Consider the following 15,872-nt stretch of genomic DNA (forward strand, 5'->3'; position numbering starts at 1 on the left):
CTTGTGTCCATGTCTTTTTATTTCCTTTCTTTCTCTCTTTATTTCCTTATTTCCATTTTTTATTTTTTATTTTGGGGTTGTGTCTTACATGTGCATCATCACATTTGTCATTGTCTTCTGAAAGACATTTTTCTGGGGAGTTGCAGCCAGTGGCTACATATATACACACATAGTGAACATTTGATTGATCATATTGTTGCACAGCCATGAGACACAGTGAGAGCAGTGTGCCGATGCCATTTTTATGCCAATCATAATATGATCTCCTATAGTTTCAATGTTTGTCAATTACAAAGTTAAATCATTTGTTTTCCATGCGTTTTTAGTCTGATGAATGCATTTCTGTTTTTAAAGGACAAAATCAAATACTATTAGAGGAGTAGAATTGTCAAGTAGTGCTCTTATCAAATACATGGTGTGTTCTGAGGATATTTGTCTTGTCCAAGGACTATTACTGAACCGCTAACAAAAGCTGCAGCGTTTTGAAAAAGCTAGTTCTCTACAGACATTTCTTTATATGAAATAAGTCAACAGCAGACTACCAGCTTTCCCCTGGTTGGTTTTTTATTTGCAGTTCTTTACATTTTAGAAAAAGAATCCAAGGATTTTGCCTCCTGTGTGTTTCCGTCTGGCCTCTTCATGGTCCATGATGCCAGCTGAGGTGGTCAGCACAATGTATCTGTGGAAACAAAAGCAAACATGTTAGGCACTTAGGCTGAATCCATCACATTGAAAGTATTATATTTTGTATGATTCAACATCTTTCACATGAATGACAACCAAAAATGTCCCCCAAACATCACCATAAATGTGTCTTTATAAGTTTGAAGTCATAACTGATAAGAAAACCATTTTTTAATTTGCATTTCACAATGGGCATGTTTATAAACTATATGAAGCCAATGTCGACTGTAGAAGAAAAAGGACATTTGGTGCATCTGACTACAAAAGCTGTCACCTACAGCTCCAGAGCTAAAATTAAAGTTAATTCTCATCTTTTCCAGGCAGGTTGTCTACATGCTGTGTATAGACAGACAAATCAAAAAACAACAAAACAGGCTGGTGTTACTCTGAAGTAAAGCATGAAATTGGACACTGATGACCAACTGCGGACCACCGATTCAATTCAAAACCAAGTGTGTTTCTTTTTGGTGGCAAAGCTGCGACTTTGCTTTGAACATTTAATTTTCAGTGCAAGCATAATGTCAGCCCAACAGACACTCTGTAATCCTTGAAGAGAGATCACATCAGCAGAGATGCGCTGATCCAGTACTGACTCAAACAGCTGGATCTGGCATCAATTCAATGTTTAGAAGATGTTTTAACCAAGCTGCACACTTATTTAAAAAACAAATTACAATTCAGTAAATGTATATGCATATATCTCTGTTAGGAACATGGTTTAAGTCAGGCCTGATGTTGTCTAAACAAAAGAATGACACAAGTCTCCTCCCCACAGCAAGGCTGCTCTTAATTTAACACTGGTACCGGATTAGTGCTCTGAATCAGCAGATACCCAAAGCCTAGGTATCTGTATCAAGACTGAAAAAGTAACGTTGATGCATCCCTAAGCTTCAGTCAAGCTCATGATTCTATTCACTTCCATATTATATCTGCCACATCCTATAATAAAACAAAAATGCCTCTTATAAAATGGAGAGTAAAAACTTCAAATATAGGACTATTTAATATTCCTATGACTGCATCAGGCAGGCTGGGTGGAGTCAAGTGCAGAGAACTTCTTGTGCCAGAAAAAAAACTGAATCAAATCAACAGGTAACATCTATTGACCAGAGTTCTTGCAGTTCTACTTTACACTACTGCTCAGTAATATGTCCCAGAAACACCAATTCATTGTATGAGGAACAGAATCCTGTCACCTATTAAATAAATATGTTGATAAATGATCAATGCCATGAGTTATGAGTCTACATGATACAATTCCACACACTAATCAAATTCTCTCTCTCTATTACCCAGCATAAATGTAGAATTATGCTCATACTTCAGGCAACTCGACATTTTACATACCAAACCCACCAAGTCTCTCCCTTTATACATTTTAGCCTCCTTGCAAATATACATCAGTCAGTCTTTAAACAAATAAGCTGGAAACACACAGTGAAGGGAATGACAAGGTGGCATAATACAAAGACACCTTGTCAAGAGTTGTCATTTCTGTCACCAAATAACATATTGTTCTGTATCTACAGGGCTGTGAGGCAGTTTTCATTGGCACACTGCTTCTGAAGAAGATTCCTTCCATCATTCATTCTAACCTCCAGCCAACTCTGACTCACTGACCCTGTCAGACAACCACTAATCAAAATATCAAACTATTTTATTTAAAATGACATTACCTGCTGAAGTAAGGATCACTTCATCTGGTAACTTTTGCCACTAGCCTCTTTTATAAAGACGTACTGCTATATTACCTTTAAGAAGACTCCGACATTATGCCAGCGTTGCTCATTTATAATGAACCAAAAAAGCCAACATAACGCCACCTAGTACGTGCTTTTAAAGAGCCTGTTGGCATTCCAGAATCACAGGCATGATATCTAACACAACAGCATTTGTATTAGGGATGGGTATTTGAAGAAATTTCCTTGATCTACCATCTGGAAAATTAACAATAAGCAAGTTATCAGTATTTTTACTTGGAAAATGCCTATGAGAGAAAATAGGCTGCTAAAAAAAGTGTGTTTTTCCTCAATGAAATCTTAATTCAAAGAAGAAATTGTAGTCCAACAACAATTCTCTTAAACAAAGCCTTTAAAGCTGAGCTAACAGGAAGCAAAACTAAAAAGATATACGGCGCTCATTAAGACAGCAGATCCTGAGGCTCCGAGTCAAACCTGGCAAATTAACAAACCACAGCTACAGCACTCGTTCTAGGCACATACGAGTCTTTTAGACATAATACACATAAGTTATCACCAGCATTGCAGTGTTTACAATAAGCTTTTCTCATTTCTTACCTAGAGATAGTCCCACACCAAACTTCTGCTCTCTTCATGTCTACCTTCGATTTCCACGACAGCTTGAAGATTTTCTGTGTAAATTTTAACTGCGCCTCCTGCTGGTTGTTGCCATGTAGTGAAAATTATATTGCCTCAAGACGCACTACACACCGGTGTTGATATGAACATATCGACTCCACATAATCAACAAAATTCTTAGCAATCAATAGATTAATGTGTCCCACCATGACATTTCTCCCTCTTATAGACATGTATTTCTCCGCAGCCAGCTAACATGCAGGACAACAATGCTCCCTATTCTGTGTTCATTCCTTTTACACACAGCGCCAAAATAGAAGTGCAACACTGCCACGTTGAACAGGCTGTATAAAAGGGAGCTACTGTTATATGCAACACCAAAGTACGCCTATAATTCAATACGAAAAGAAATCACTACAGTCACAAGACAAATGCATGGCGTATCCAGAGCCTAAACCCATTGACTAACCGCAAGTCTCCTGATTAAATCAACTAAATGTACCAATTTCACAAATTAACAATATTAGAACAGGAAGCATCATGATAAGCAAATTGAACTCACACTTCCAACCACTGCAGCAACTCCCCAATTTAAAAGCAAGACTGGAACTTCTACTGTTACCAAATTCAACTCTAAAAACAAGTTTTCACTCTCATTTCAAGCAAACTCTGACATACATTACTGTGACATTTCAGTTTAAAAGCTGTGTACTATTGGTGTATTAGATTCTCACCCAAACTGTCTTGAGGGCAGCAGGTTGTTCTGCCACTTCTCCAAGTCCTTGAGCTGGAGATCAAAACGTGGGCTGATCACACCACACTGAAAAAAAAAAAAAACAAACAACAAAAAAACAAAAAAAACACTGGTTTATACTCCACACATAAGTGTCAAACAGGTTTAAATACCATAGGTTGAATGCTATGAGATGTATCATGTTAGCTTTGACCTCTCTCTGTCTCTGTTCTGAGCTCTGCGAGAAGGCTGTTGCTTTTACCACTTTCCCAAGAAACAGTTAAATTAACAGAAGTAATTGAGTAAGTAAAAAACAGCTGTAAAAGAGTCTTCAAAAACATTATGTCGAGAGTAGTTCATGTTCACCCTGATGCCATCTCTACTGCCTCAAACATGTAATCAGCATTTATTAGAATTTGTCTCAAATAGTGGTCACTGATTTTACCTTGTTCAGCCTGCCTGTGAGATTGACGACGATTTTTCCGGCTCTGTGGTCATCAATGATCTCAAACTCACCAATGTAACCTGGAGGAACAGATGACAAGGAACATTAACATAAAGTACAAACAGTAAACACTCACATCACATTTTTTCTTATATGGTCAAATGAGCCAGTGCCTCAGATTTGATCCAACTGAGACACCAAATTCAACATGTACACTTCTCAAACAAACAATCTCTTTAGTTTGATGGTATTATTTTGAGTACTCTGCAAATTACACACTCTTTAGTGACTTCTATCTCCTGCAAAAAGCTCTACAGATGAGCTTATTAACTGGTCTGAAGCATTGCCACTATCATGTAGCCAGGTGTTTAGCTTACTGTTTCCAGATGCCAAATCACCACAAACTCACTCAAACCAGAGAACTAAAAGCAACTCACCGTGCTTCATCATGACGGTTAGGAAGCGCACAATAACCTTGGAGCAAGGCCTGATGAGGACCTGGCGTTTCCCACGCTTCTCAGCGTTGTTGATGCATTTCAGAGCATCCGCGAGAACGTTCATGCGCACCATGATGCCTGGAAACATATAAAGAGACTGTGTTAAATGTAAGAAATGTGAACTTCAAGCAAAATGAACTAAGCTGTGCCTAATTTCCTATCTCACACTTTTTCAAGTGTCCCCAAATCATTTCACCAGTCACTATAGCACAGACTGAAGAGAGAAGACCTACGGATAGTTACCAGAGTTACGACACCGCCAAATGTCACCAATTACATCTGACTGGGAAGCTATTCCTCGACAAAAAGCAGCGCTCTCTGAATGGGACCTAGATTTAAATCGTGTACCAATTAGTTTCAAAGTGCAATTGAAGGTGCAAGATATGACACACTGATGTCTAGTTAGCACAGCCTGGCTAGCAGTAATTATGTCGTGACGCCTTCACTTATCTCAAATATGGGTTAGCATCGTAGCTAACAGTATTAAATTACGCTGGGCAAATGAAGAAATAGTTAAATTATACCCGCTTAATTTTAGACGCCGCAGGTAACGATGCGTTTAGCCTGAATTACAGTGGACAAGACAAACGCAGGGACTCCCACGAAAGCATGGTCCTTCATGAGCAGACAAGAGTAGCTACCTAGCATCGCCGGCTACATTTATGAAGTAAATGTTGACGGACAGAGATGGACAATGGTTAACCCTGTGACGGCTGCGTATAAATGTGTTTTACACGGACAACGACGGACAACTTACAAGTGTCCTTTGTTAAGAGTGAAAAAAAATAATTATGTGATCGCAAAGCCAACAGCATTTCAAGGCGCATTTAACGCACCGATTCCCAGGGCCGGGCAGAGGGACTGTTGGATGAAATTTGAAGCCCAAATATGATGAACTCCTTTCACTAGTCGAGACGATAATCGTCCCAAACCATTACTATGAACTTTCGCTTCAAGATGATAATAAAATTGGCATATTTAACATTCAGATGCTTCAGATACTTAAAAGATTGGAGGTGACAGTAAAAAAAGACATCTTACCGGTTCTGCAATATGGCGGAAAGAGGAAGTTGTAATAAACTGCAATGCAATATGGGAAAAAAGTGAAGACTTTTTCAAGTGGAGATGACCCGCACCATCACGAAAATAATGACTGTTATGTATTTAATAAGTAGCGTACTGTGTCCCAGCTGTGCCAATATAAAACGACACAAATAATATTTGCACATTTACCAACAACTTTTTAGTAATGGCTTAAAACATAATGATGTGATTTCACCCGCGAAGCTTTTGTTGTGTACATTTTAAACACGTCAGCCTGTCTTTTCTTCAAGGACCTCCCTGCAAATGCTTAATTTGGCCAAATTATGAAAATCTTAATTTTGCTACCTGCTGTAATACAGTCTATGGCTGTAATGCAACCTCTTTGGAAAATATGTGTCAGATTTTAAGCAGCGCCTCCTAGTGCTTAGGATGAATAATTGAATGCATTTGCATCTAACCTCATGCATTTGCCTTACCCGTAACTTTAATGGATTTGTCAGAGACAAATGGAAAGTTTTTTGTGCCACATATACGTATAAGGGATAAAAGTAATCCGGATTTATTGATGCAGCATTTGGAGAGCAATATGGTTTGCAAGAATTGGGAGATATGACCAGTGTGGGCTTGAAGGACAGTGGATGAGTTGTGTTTCAAAAGATTATTTGTTAGGAGTTAATTGTAGATTGTAGATTGTGCACTCTACTGGTAGCTCAGAGGAAACAGGAAACAGAAGAGGCCTTGCAACATTATAGGTTCAAATTACTATCAACATTTCACATCCCCCACTCCTGTTGTTTCTGCTGATCAAAGATTTGCTAGCAGGCTCCAGAGGCATGATGCTCCCCATGGAGTGCATTTGTGTAATCTGCTTTTAAAAACTTATTTGTGCCGGGCAAAGGCATTTACTCCACAAACCCTTTCAAGATTTTCATACCACTTACTGACATTAACATATAATCAAATCTAAGAAATGGACATCTTAAATTACATACCAAGATCAAACAAGAATAATTTTTGTTTCCATCATTAGGTAAAGTGGCACAAGCTGAGAAAAATCACATTAAGTATCATTATTGTCAAGACAACAAACAAACAGATGCAAATGATGCAAGAGTTCACAATGTCAGAGCGAATTTAAATTTTTATTCCCTGTTCCAACATGTTCAACAACTCAGTCTGATACTTATTACTAGCAGGTACAATTCTAGTCAAATCTTTCTAACATAGTTACTACAGTGCCTAAATGAAAATAAAACATACAGTTACAGTAACATCTGTAAATGCTTGGCAAAGCTTGCATGACATTGTGAAAAAAGTTGCTTTTAAATGTTGCAATACATAGTCTGTATTATGTCTTTGCATGTCAGTAGATGTAGATTGTGCTACCAGCTGAGTGAGAACAAATCATTGTAGCAGTACAGAGATCATCTTCTGCTGGTCTACACAGAAAAATATCAACTAATCACACGTTTGTCTTACATGCACATAAAATATGTTTATATAAGTATAATGTAATTTAGGTAAGTTAGCATAGCATCAGGAGCTAGAGACTAAAACCAAGCCACAAAACCACAGTCAGTGTCTTTGGAAGTATGTGTGCAAAAAGTTACTGAGACAGTGTGAGTGCAGTTTTTGTGTGTTGTGTTATGTAAGAACCAGAATCAAAATCATCACATCCTGAATACTTGCTATTGTGTGAAAGCTACTTTAAAGAGGATAAATAAACCTTTATTTAAACCAAATCAAATACTAACAACTGCAGTATATGGTGTACAAATGTGTCTTTTTATGAGTTCTGTCTAAGCAACATGTTTGTGTCTCTGACATTTTGCAGGAGCCTCTATTCCTTAAAAGTAATCAACTCTACAACCATGCTCTGAAGTAGCTTTTTTTATGTTGAGTGATCAGGATGAAAGTGTGTTGTAGATGGTAAAGTATGTCCAGCCATCTGATAAAACTCAAAGGTCTTCAACCAACACAATTGAAACGCCTTCAGTTTAGGCCTAAAGCTCTTTCCTCTGGTGTCCAGTAGAGGGAGAGCCAAACCACTCAGACCCAGACACAGTGACATACCCACCAGCCAAGTCACCAATTTAACAGATACATGGAGCATAATGGAATGCTGAGCAGCACAAGATGTAGTAACCAGATACCTGTACTATTTCTATGGTTACATTAACATTTCAACACATTTTTTCCTCTGTTAAGCCTTTGCCTGGCTATCTCTTAGAGCTATCCACTCTTACACTTAGCCACCGTTGCTGACCATGCTGGCAAGAGAATCTTCATCTCCCTGGGGATCCAAGCCCAGCTTCTGAAGGTCAAGGCCCATGGCTACTAGCATCTGGAGCAGGGTGAGCTCCTGCTGGGTGGCCTGGTCCACCAAGGCCGGGCAGGTGGGGTTGCACTGGGGCCACTGGCAGGTGTCCACCAGGTGGAAGGGACAGCCTTTGGCAGGGGTCCTGTTGTTGCGTGTTGCCTCCAGACTCCTGTCCCAGCACTGCAGGGCCCGTGGCAGAGAGGTGCCTCTAACTTGAAAGCTCATCCAGTTACTAAGAACAGAAAGAAAGATATATATTATTTGCATGGACACTTTTGGCTCATCATCTTAGTGCTATATCACAGTGTTATATCACAGAACTGCAACTGCAAAATTACCCTTCAACAACACTGGAACGTCAGCTCCTCCCATAAAGAATCCTCACCCTAAGTAAATACACCTAACTTGCTGTATAAACTTAACTAAGACTGCACTGATGCATCAATGTCCATGTGTGCAGCAAAAGAAATATGTGTGTTCAAAGGGCACCAAGGGGTTAGGGAAAAGTGTGAAATGGCATTTGGTGACATGAAGAATGTGGCATGATGGACAAGCGAGCATAAGCAGCAAGAGCTCAGTAGGTTGAGATGACAACTGGAATGGGTGAGAATGGACAAGAGAAATGTAAAGGTGTATTAACACAACAGAAGTCAAAGGTCCATTTTTACCTTTTAGTGATCACTGTGTGGGAAAGGCAAGATGGTGCAAATACAGCCCTGGAAAACACACACAGAAGAATACAGTCATCTCTAAGCTTTAGCCAGTCATCATTTATTCTAACCATATTAGATCTGTTGTTATCACTATATCTTGCTTTTCCAAATAACTTGTCGGGAGCTTACGTGACATCTCTCAGGGAGTTCTTGAGCTCCCTGCCCAGGTTCTGTATATACTGCCACTGCTCCTCAGACAGACTTTGTCCTCCCATGTAGATGTTCTCCACCCTCAGCTGCTCCTCATCAAACAGCCACTGCACAACAAACAGAGGGGCTACAGGGAATAGAAAGAGTTCAGCATTAAAGCTGCTCTAATGAACATTTTCCAGTTAATAATTGTTGAGAAGATTGAATGAGTTTGCTTGTAGTGACAAACCCAGAGAATTATCACCTGATCACTCTGCTTTTAGCTAACTGGGTTAGTACTACAGGTACTTTTTACTGTTTACTTTCTCAATAAAGTAAGGGATTAGCTGGTGAATAAAGCAGAGCATTGAGTAAGAGACAGATATTTCCCTAAAGAGTTGGTGGAGACCAAAATGGAACTAAGAGGAGAATGGATATTGGACATACATTTATTATCTGTCTCTGCTGGGTATGTAAATAGGCAACTCTTTGCTAATTTATTTAGCATAACAATTTTGTTGGGGGTTTCTTGTGCTGCCCCCGAGAAAACAAATCACTTATTTTGTTTGTAGAAAACAAGCAAATTCTCAGCTTCAGTCTGTGCTGCTGTCTCCACACTGTCTTTTTTGATTGTCTAATGCCACGCATGGGGTCTTTAAGCTTACATGTAATGCTATCACACCTGTTAGATCTACTAAATATGAAGCAAGAAAGATGGCTTTTACCAACTACAGTTTCACATTGGACATTGCACTGTGCCCCTTACTTACTTGAATATCTTATATCATATAGCATGCTAATCCAATGTTGTGATAAACTTAGTTACCAACCAGCACTCACAGGTCAAGGTAGAATAGAGTTTGTGTCCAAAGAAGCACTGCCACTCCTCTCCTCTCTTATAGAGCTGCCGACATCTATCAGGAACAACGCCATTCCACAGCCTGAGGAAAAAATGCAAACCTTTAACAAACACAAAATTGAATTCAAATGCTTAGCTTTTTTTTAAAAAAAAAAAAAAAAAACCAACATTGTAAAACAGCACTGTAGAGAAAGTTTCAAATTCTATCTGGACTATGAAAGTGACTCTTAACATCAAGTCTGTGCAGGGTGCCAGAGGAATGCACATCTTTACCTGAGTCCTATCTTGATGGCATCTTCAGGTGAGCAGGAAACAGTCTCAGGACAGTTAGGTGATCTCTGCTGCTTACTCTCTATAAACCAGCCAGAATCCACAAGGCCTCGAACCTGAGTCTCTGCACCAAGCTGTTCCAACTGACTGGCCACCCTCTCAATGTTCAGCAAAACACCTGTCCCTCCAGCACTGCAGGGGAGCCAAAAACATCAATAAATAGTTTGGCTTCAAGGGAGACATTTTTTGTTTAGTGTATCAAAGCACGCCAGCTAACAGCAGGGAAGTGAAAACATAGCAGCTTTGCATTCAGACAGTGGAGCTTGGGGGTGTCCCAACAACCATGTTGCTAACCTAGGAGGAATGTTCACCATTACAGGGCAAGGCCCCTTCAATAGACATTATGTCATTGTTCATAGTTGATGATAAACATCTTCATTGTTGACAAGAGGAAGCACCCAAAATAGGGCTTCTCTTATTTAATGGTAGGCATGGAGATGGTCCAGATGGGACAGGGGATTCAGGCTCTTGTCCAGAGTCAGCATCAGAGCACGAACTATAAAACAAACTCACCTTGTGCCAGACAGCATTACAACCTTGGCCTGTTTGATTCCTTTGGGAATGAGGTCTTTGATGACCTCACGGATGATCAGGGATCCCATGAAGGTATACTCAGCTGTCAACAGATACAGACATCACATGACTAGGGGTGCCACACACAGAAAACATTGTAAATTGTGTTTTCTTATATCCAAAGAGGCACTGTTCTGTCATTGTTATGAGGGACCTCACTGTAAAGATCTGAAGAAACGTACTTGCATTTGCATTTCTCTCTCTTTCTTTCTCTCTGCCTTGCCGTGGCCTTGGAGGAGGGGTTGGGGCAGGCCCAGTGCCGCTCCATACATCACTGGAACAGTAAGGGATAAATCTGAAGAAAAGGAGACATTTGTTAGACTGAAGCTTGAGGCCATCAAAACAATTCATTTTCTTTTCCATAAAAATCAACTCAGGCTGCAGCGGGGGCTTCTTCTGTCACACATGTATTAGTCACTATAAGCTACTAGCCCTACCAGACCATGTAAAGCTGAAGAAGCCAAACCCCTGAATGTAGTGAATTGAGCTGTATTTTATTGTTTATGAGCTCAACGTTTCATTTGTAATAGGGGGAATGTGTTATTTCTTTCTCACTTTAAAGCTGCACTAATAAAAAATATATATTAACAATGGATCAAATGAGTATTTGTAACATGAAAAGGTTCAAGCATGGAGACACCACTACAAAGAACTGTCATCTCATTCTGCAGTCGCTCAGCTCTGTGGAGCATTTTGTTCTGCTCCCCCAGGTGCCGTAAAATCAATTAGTGCAGCTTTAAGTAAAAACATGAAATTAGCTAGGGGTACAAACAAAACATAATAAAACAAAAGTATCATGTCAGCCATAAGATCATACTTTAATGTCTAGAGAACTGTGAACATTTTACAAATGACGGCCATCACATCATGGCACGTGACACATTGAGTATCCACAATAATAAGACACACTGTGCAGGATATACAGGTACTTACACAATGTTTGCATTATGCCAGTGTGGGTTTTCCTCTGCTTGAGAAGACAGAATTCCAGTTCCTGCAAATCCGACAATCAGGGATCAAACAGATGTTCTTTCGTCTCACAAAAGATAGCATAAAGAAAGTAACACCTATGGGAACATGTATGACGTGCTTTTTACAACATGACTGGCTGACCTACCTCTTTTTGTTTGGGGCCAACCTGATGAGCTCATTAGTCGGGGGATATTTTGGTACCTGGAATCACAGGTCTCTTTGCTGTAGCAGCACCAGCCACCTAAAAATAATACAGACTAATAATATTAGACATTCACATCCGGCACAGCAAAGGAGACCCTTGTTAGCCCATCATAGAGGCTTGCAATGAATGGAGAGGGAAAGCAATGCACCTGTAGCCTGCTAACAAGACCATACATTCACACTTGGACAAAAAAGAAAAATTATTAATTTACAAAATGACAGAACCTGTTTTGATTGAGTTTCAGCTTGTGCCAAATGATCTCCCCCACAAATACAACAGCAGTAAGATATATATGAGACGGTAGAATCTGACCTGATAAAATGTAGCAAAACCAGTTTATTAGGTTCCACTGCTCAGAGTAATACACTCATAAATCCTAAATCGTATCATTTCAGCCAGGTAAAATGTTTGTGTTTGGCAAATCTAAGGCACGTGTCTTGTATTCTCTCAGATTTCATACTTAAGTCAAACAGGAGGACAATCCACACACATTTCCCCCATCCTAAGTCTATCAATGTGACAGGCAACAACCAAAAAAGGAGAAAAACAGAGGATGACGAGACAAGACGACATCCCCATCAAAATTCCAATGGTGGCATTGCACCAAAACAAGCTGACCTTTGGGGACCAAAATTAACCAGTTGGATTTTTAAATGCTCACCTTCCAGAAATAACAGCCATCGCCGGCTTCCTCTGAACTCCTTTAGGTAAAACCTGTAGAACCACAAATAAACAGAAATGAGGAAATAAAGCAGCCATCTATGGACACATTGATGATTTATGTAGCTAAAATCACTGTATTAATCAGCAAACTGACAGCAAATGGCAAATTTCATTTCATTTCAGAAAAAGAAGTGAGAGAAGATATGAAATCCAGAACATCTCACCCAGCTGCTGTTCCGTCGTTACATGTAACTTGGGTGTTCTTGAGGAAGTGCAGCCTCATATCATCTGTTGTCTGTTGTCCAGCTGCTCGAGCTCCCGCAGTCCCCTCCTGTCCTGCTTCAGCTGAGCCTCCAGTACCTCTTGCGCTTCCAGTGCCTCCAGTGTTCTCAGTGCTTCCAGGAGTCAGATCAACCACAGGGGCTGACTGGCCAACATCACCTCCCTGGTTCCCACCAGACTTCTTGGTTGACTTGCCACTAGCTTTAGCATTACGGTTGTTCTGACACCAGATTCCCCCAAGCAAAAGCAAGAAAGCAACCTGGCCCAGTATCTTCATATCTGAGAAAAAACTGTTATAAATTCAGTATTTCCTACCCATGATCTAGCTTCAAATGCACATGCAAAACATGAAAAATTGTTGTCAAAAGGACCAAATCCTATCGATCTAAATATCTATGTCTGAGTTAAATCCATCACATTTCAACCTAAAAATGAACTAACCTCTCTTAGAAGAATCAGCTTTGAAGATTGTTGCTGAGGCACCCCTGGGGTCAGGCAGTTAAATGGTGCTGCTGAGGAAGGAGTGAGAAGTTCAGAGTGCAGTGACCAGGTGTGAGAGGAGGATGCCAGGCATGAGTGGTGATGAAGCCTTGACCAGGTTTTGATGAAGCCTGCAAATCAGCAGCAAGCTTTATAGTGCCACCATATGGATCAGATTTCCCACAGTTTTCTCTCGCAGCTCCTGCCAGGCCCTGAGATAAACTGCTGACGACAACGGCGAGGGGAGGTACTGGAAGGCCAGTGGCGAGGAGAAAAGATAACACACGTGTCTCTTCAATATATTTCAAGTCGTCACACACACCCACCACCCGGCACTTTCCCATCTGACCAAGGATCAAGAACGAGCTCTCTTTCTCCCCCATCCCCTCTTATTCTTCTCCCTCCCGTCGTCCGCCTCTGCCCATGCCTGTGTTTTGATTTAAACATCTATGTGGTCGGCATAACTACATAGCCCATTTGTGTGGTATGTGACCCTGAGGTCATTGGAGCACACACGTCAAACACTTTCCAACACGGGAATGAATAGTACCGTAAGGTTCCCGCATGCTCAACAATTTAGTGTACACTCTCAAGGCACAGGTGGTGGACACTCTGGTTGGCCGTGGCATCAAGTGCATAATACAAGTTCCCAAACCTTCTTAAACAAGTCTCACATCATAAGTATCAAAAACAGAATGACATTGCCAAATAACAGCTCCTCTATAACATCCTTAATGCACTGTGTTAATTTACTGGAGAATGGCCATTATGTAACAAATACAGGAGTCTGGTTTTGTTTCTTAAGCCACATAAAAAGTGAAAGATATTTCAAGTGATTTTTTAATTCTTAAACAATTGTAGTATAAAGCTATTCGTATTCTTTGATCTGATGTAATGAAATTGTCATTATTCCACTATGGGAGAAGAAGTCAAAATGAGAAAGTCAATAACTGTCATTTCTGTAATCGCTCAAATTGGAACAAAACTGGTTCTATAAAGTCACTTTTAATCAAAGAATCCTAAAATCTAATTCTAATCTTTTAGTGACTCATGGATATCTCATTGAATTAGGCCTGTGATTATCACGGTTATGTTTTTTAAGGTAGTTTGCAGTGAGGCTTCAACTTTCAAAGATCATTTTCTCTTACACATTATAAGAAAGTCATAAGAAGTCATAAGAAAACATAAGACTTTCACTGAAATATTGGTTATTTAACCAATTTTGTTAAATGCAAAGATGATACTATATACTTATTGTACTTGTACTTGTTGCTGACTTGTTAACATTCCACTGAGAAACAACAGGCCTCCTAGAATGCATTACAGGACTTTCATTAACCTCAAACTGGATTATGCTGATTTTGCAAATAGGGGGTGGCAATATGATAGTCACTCAATAGTTCAGACTGATTAGAAAATATTCAAATCAAAGAATGTCTATGCTCCAGATTGAAAGATTTTGTGCAGTGTGTGATAAGTTGTCTTTACCTATAGTTGCTTCTCCTTCCAGGTCGTCCTCTGCAGACTCCTGGATGGCAGGTTTGGTTAGTTTGCCTTTGGTGATGAAAGATATTTGAAACTGATCTGTGACTGTCCCCCCTGGGATGGCTGTAGGGTGACGTACCACCGATCACTGAAGGATCATGAGACCCAGGGCTCTAAAACTCTCATCAATGAAATGCACACCATCCCAGCGTGTCAATCACAGCAAATAATGATCGCTTGGGAGGCCAGGGGCTGCTGGGAATGAAGACTGGCAGGGAGGTCTGTTAAGCAGAGAAGACAAGAATAAATACATTATAATGGCAGTATACCTTCAATTAACATCCCTTTTCGGAGACTGGAGAACAGCAGATCGATCAGCAGAACGATTCTGTAGCTGTCTTTATTCTTGGTGTGTAGAGGATTATCTTTCTCCTCTGGCAAAATCACATAGCATGTTGTCTACAATAATCACCTAACCATCTAAAGACACATAAACAAGGCAGACTGATTTATCAAGGTTTGTCTTATTGCTTTGGCACAGAAAAAAATGGTATTTTTTTTTCTCATTTTCAAGCATTCCATGCTATTTCAGCTACTTTCAACTATGGCCAGAAAGAAAACAAAGCTACTCAAAAATATGTCTGTGAGATCGTATGCACCTACGCGCAATAAAAATGTACCCTAAGGACATCACTATACTGAATTTGATCTACCGAGCTGAACAATTTTTCATTCCTTCAGTTGTCTTGAAGCATGCACACCACCATCTGTCTTCCCAGAAATCAATGCAACAATCTGTTTAACAGATACCTCAAATAGCTGAAAAACGAAAGGAGTTGCTGTAAATCTATCACTGTTTCGCCAGAACGTCACGAACAGAGAGATGGCATTGCTGCTATTTTGTTTTTCTTTGATATGGGATTGGACAGAATGATATGTTTTTCAGAGCAGGCTGCAGATCAATGGATTAAAGTGAATTTGTGCTCTACACCTCCAGTGATTCAAGTCTGTAATGGGTCAAACATCGTCCCTATCAGCATCTACACACACACTCACACACCACACACAAAAAGTGAGACCTGACACACTTCTGGAGTCTATTACATTTGTGTCTTTACCTTTGAAAACAAACATTTTGCT

The 15,872-nt window shown here is 39.9% G+C and overlaps 2 protein-coding genes across 4 annotated transcripts; both read right to left on the reverse strand.

Moving 5' to 3' along the window:
- Window positions 1-546: 546 nt before the first annotated feature.
- Window positions 547-5,822, reverse strand: rps15a (ribosomal protein S15a). 2 transcript variants are annotated; one of them, XM_018664812.2, is made up of 5 exons: window positions 5,719-5,822; window positions 4,618-4,755; window positions 4,181-4,260; window positions 3,737-3,822; window positions 547-679 (listed from the first exon to the last, which is right to left on the reverse strand). In XM_018664812.2, the coding sequence occupies exons 2-5, from the start codon at window positions 4,748-4,750 to the stop codon at window positions 586-588; spliced, it is 393 nt and encodes a 130-aa protein (XP_018520328.1). In that variant the 5' UTR covers window positions 4,751-4,755; window positions 5,719-5,822; the 3' UTR covers window positions 547-585. The 2 variants fall into 2 exon arrangements, with proteins under 2 accessions (XP_018520328.1, XP_018520329.1); XM_018664813.1 differs by lacking the exon at window positions 5,719-5,822 and adding an exon at window positions 4,921-5,006.
- A 1,022-nt stretch (window positions 5,823-6,844) lies between these two features.
- On the reverse strand, window positions 6,845-13,438 carry notum2 (notum pectinacetylesterase 2). 2 transcript variants are annotated; one of them, XM_018664589.2, is made up of 12 exons: window positions 13,209-13,438; window positions 12,710-13,046; window positions 12,484-12,536; window positions 11,763-11,858; window positions 11,579-11,639; window positions 10,828-10,940; window positions 10,586-10,688; window positions 10,016-10,204; window positions 9,724-9,824; window positions 8,884-9,031; window positions 8,710-8,757; window positions 6,845-8,273 (listed from the first exon to the last, which is right to left on the reverse strand). In XM_018664589.2, the coding sequence occupies exons 2-12, from the start codon at window positions 13,042-13,044 to the stop codon at window positions 7,970-7,972; spliced, it is 1,551 nt and encodes a 516-aa protein (XP_018520105.1). In that variant the 5' UTR covers window positions 13,045-13,046; window positions 13,209-13,438; the 3' UTR covers window positions 6,845-7,969. The 2 variants fall into 2 exon arrangements, with proteins under 2 accessions (XP_018520105.1, XP_018520106.1); XM_018664590.2 differs by having other exon boundaries at window positions 12,710-13,057.
- Between the last annotated feature and the right edge of the window lie 2,434 nt (window positions 13,439-15,872).

The sequence above is a fragment of the Lates calcarifer genome, linkage group LG5 (assembly GCF_001640805.2).
Source record: "Lates calcarifer isolate ASB-BC8 linkage group LG5, TLL_Latcal_v3, whole genome shotgun sequence".
In the NCBI taxonomy this organism is placed as follows: Eukaryota; Metazoa; Chordata; class Actinopteri; family Centropomidae; genus Lates; species Lates calcarifer.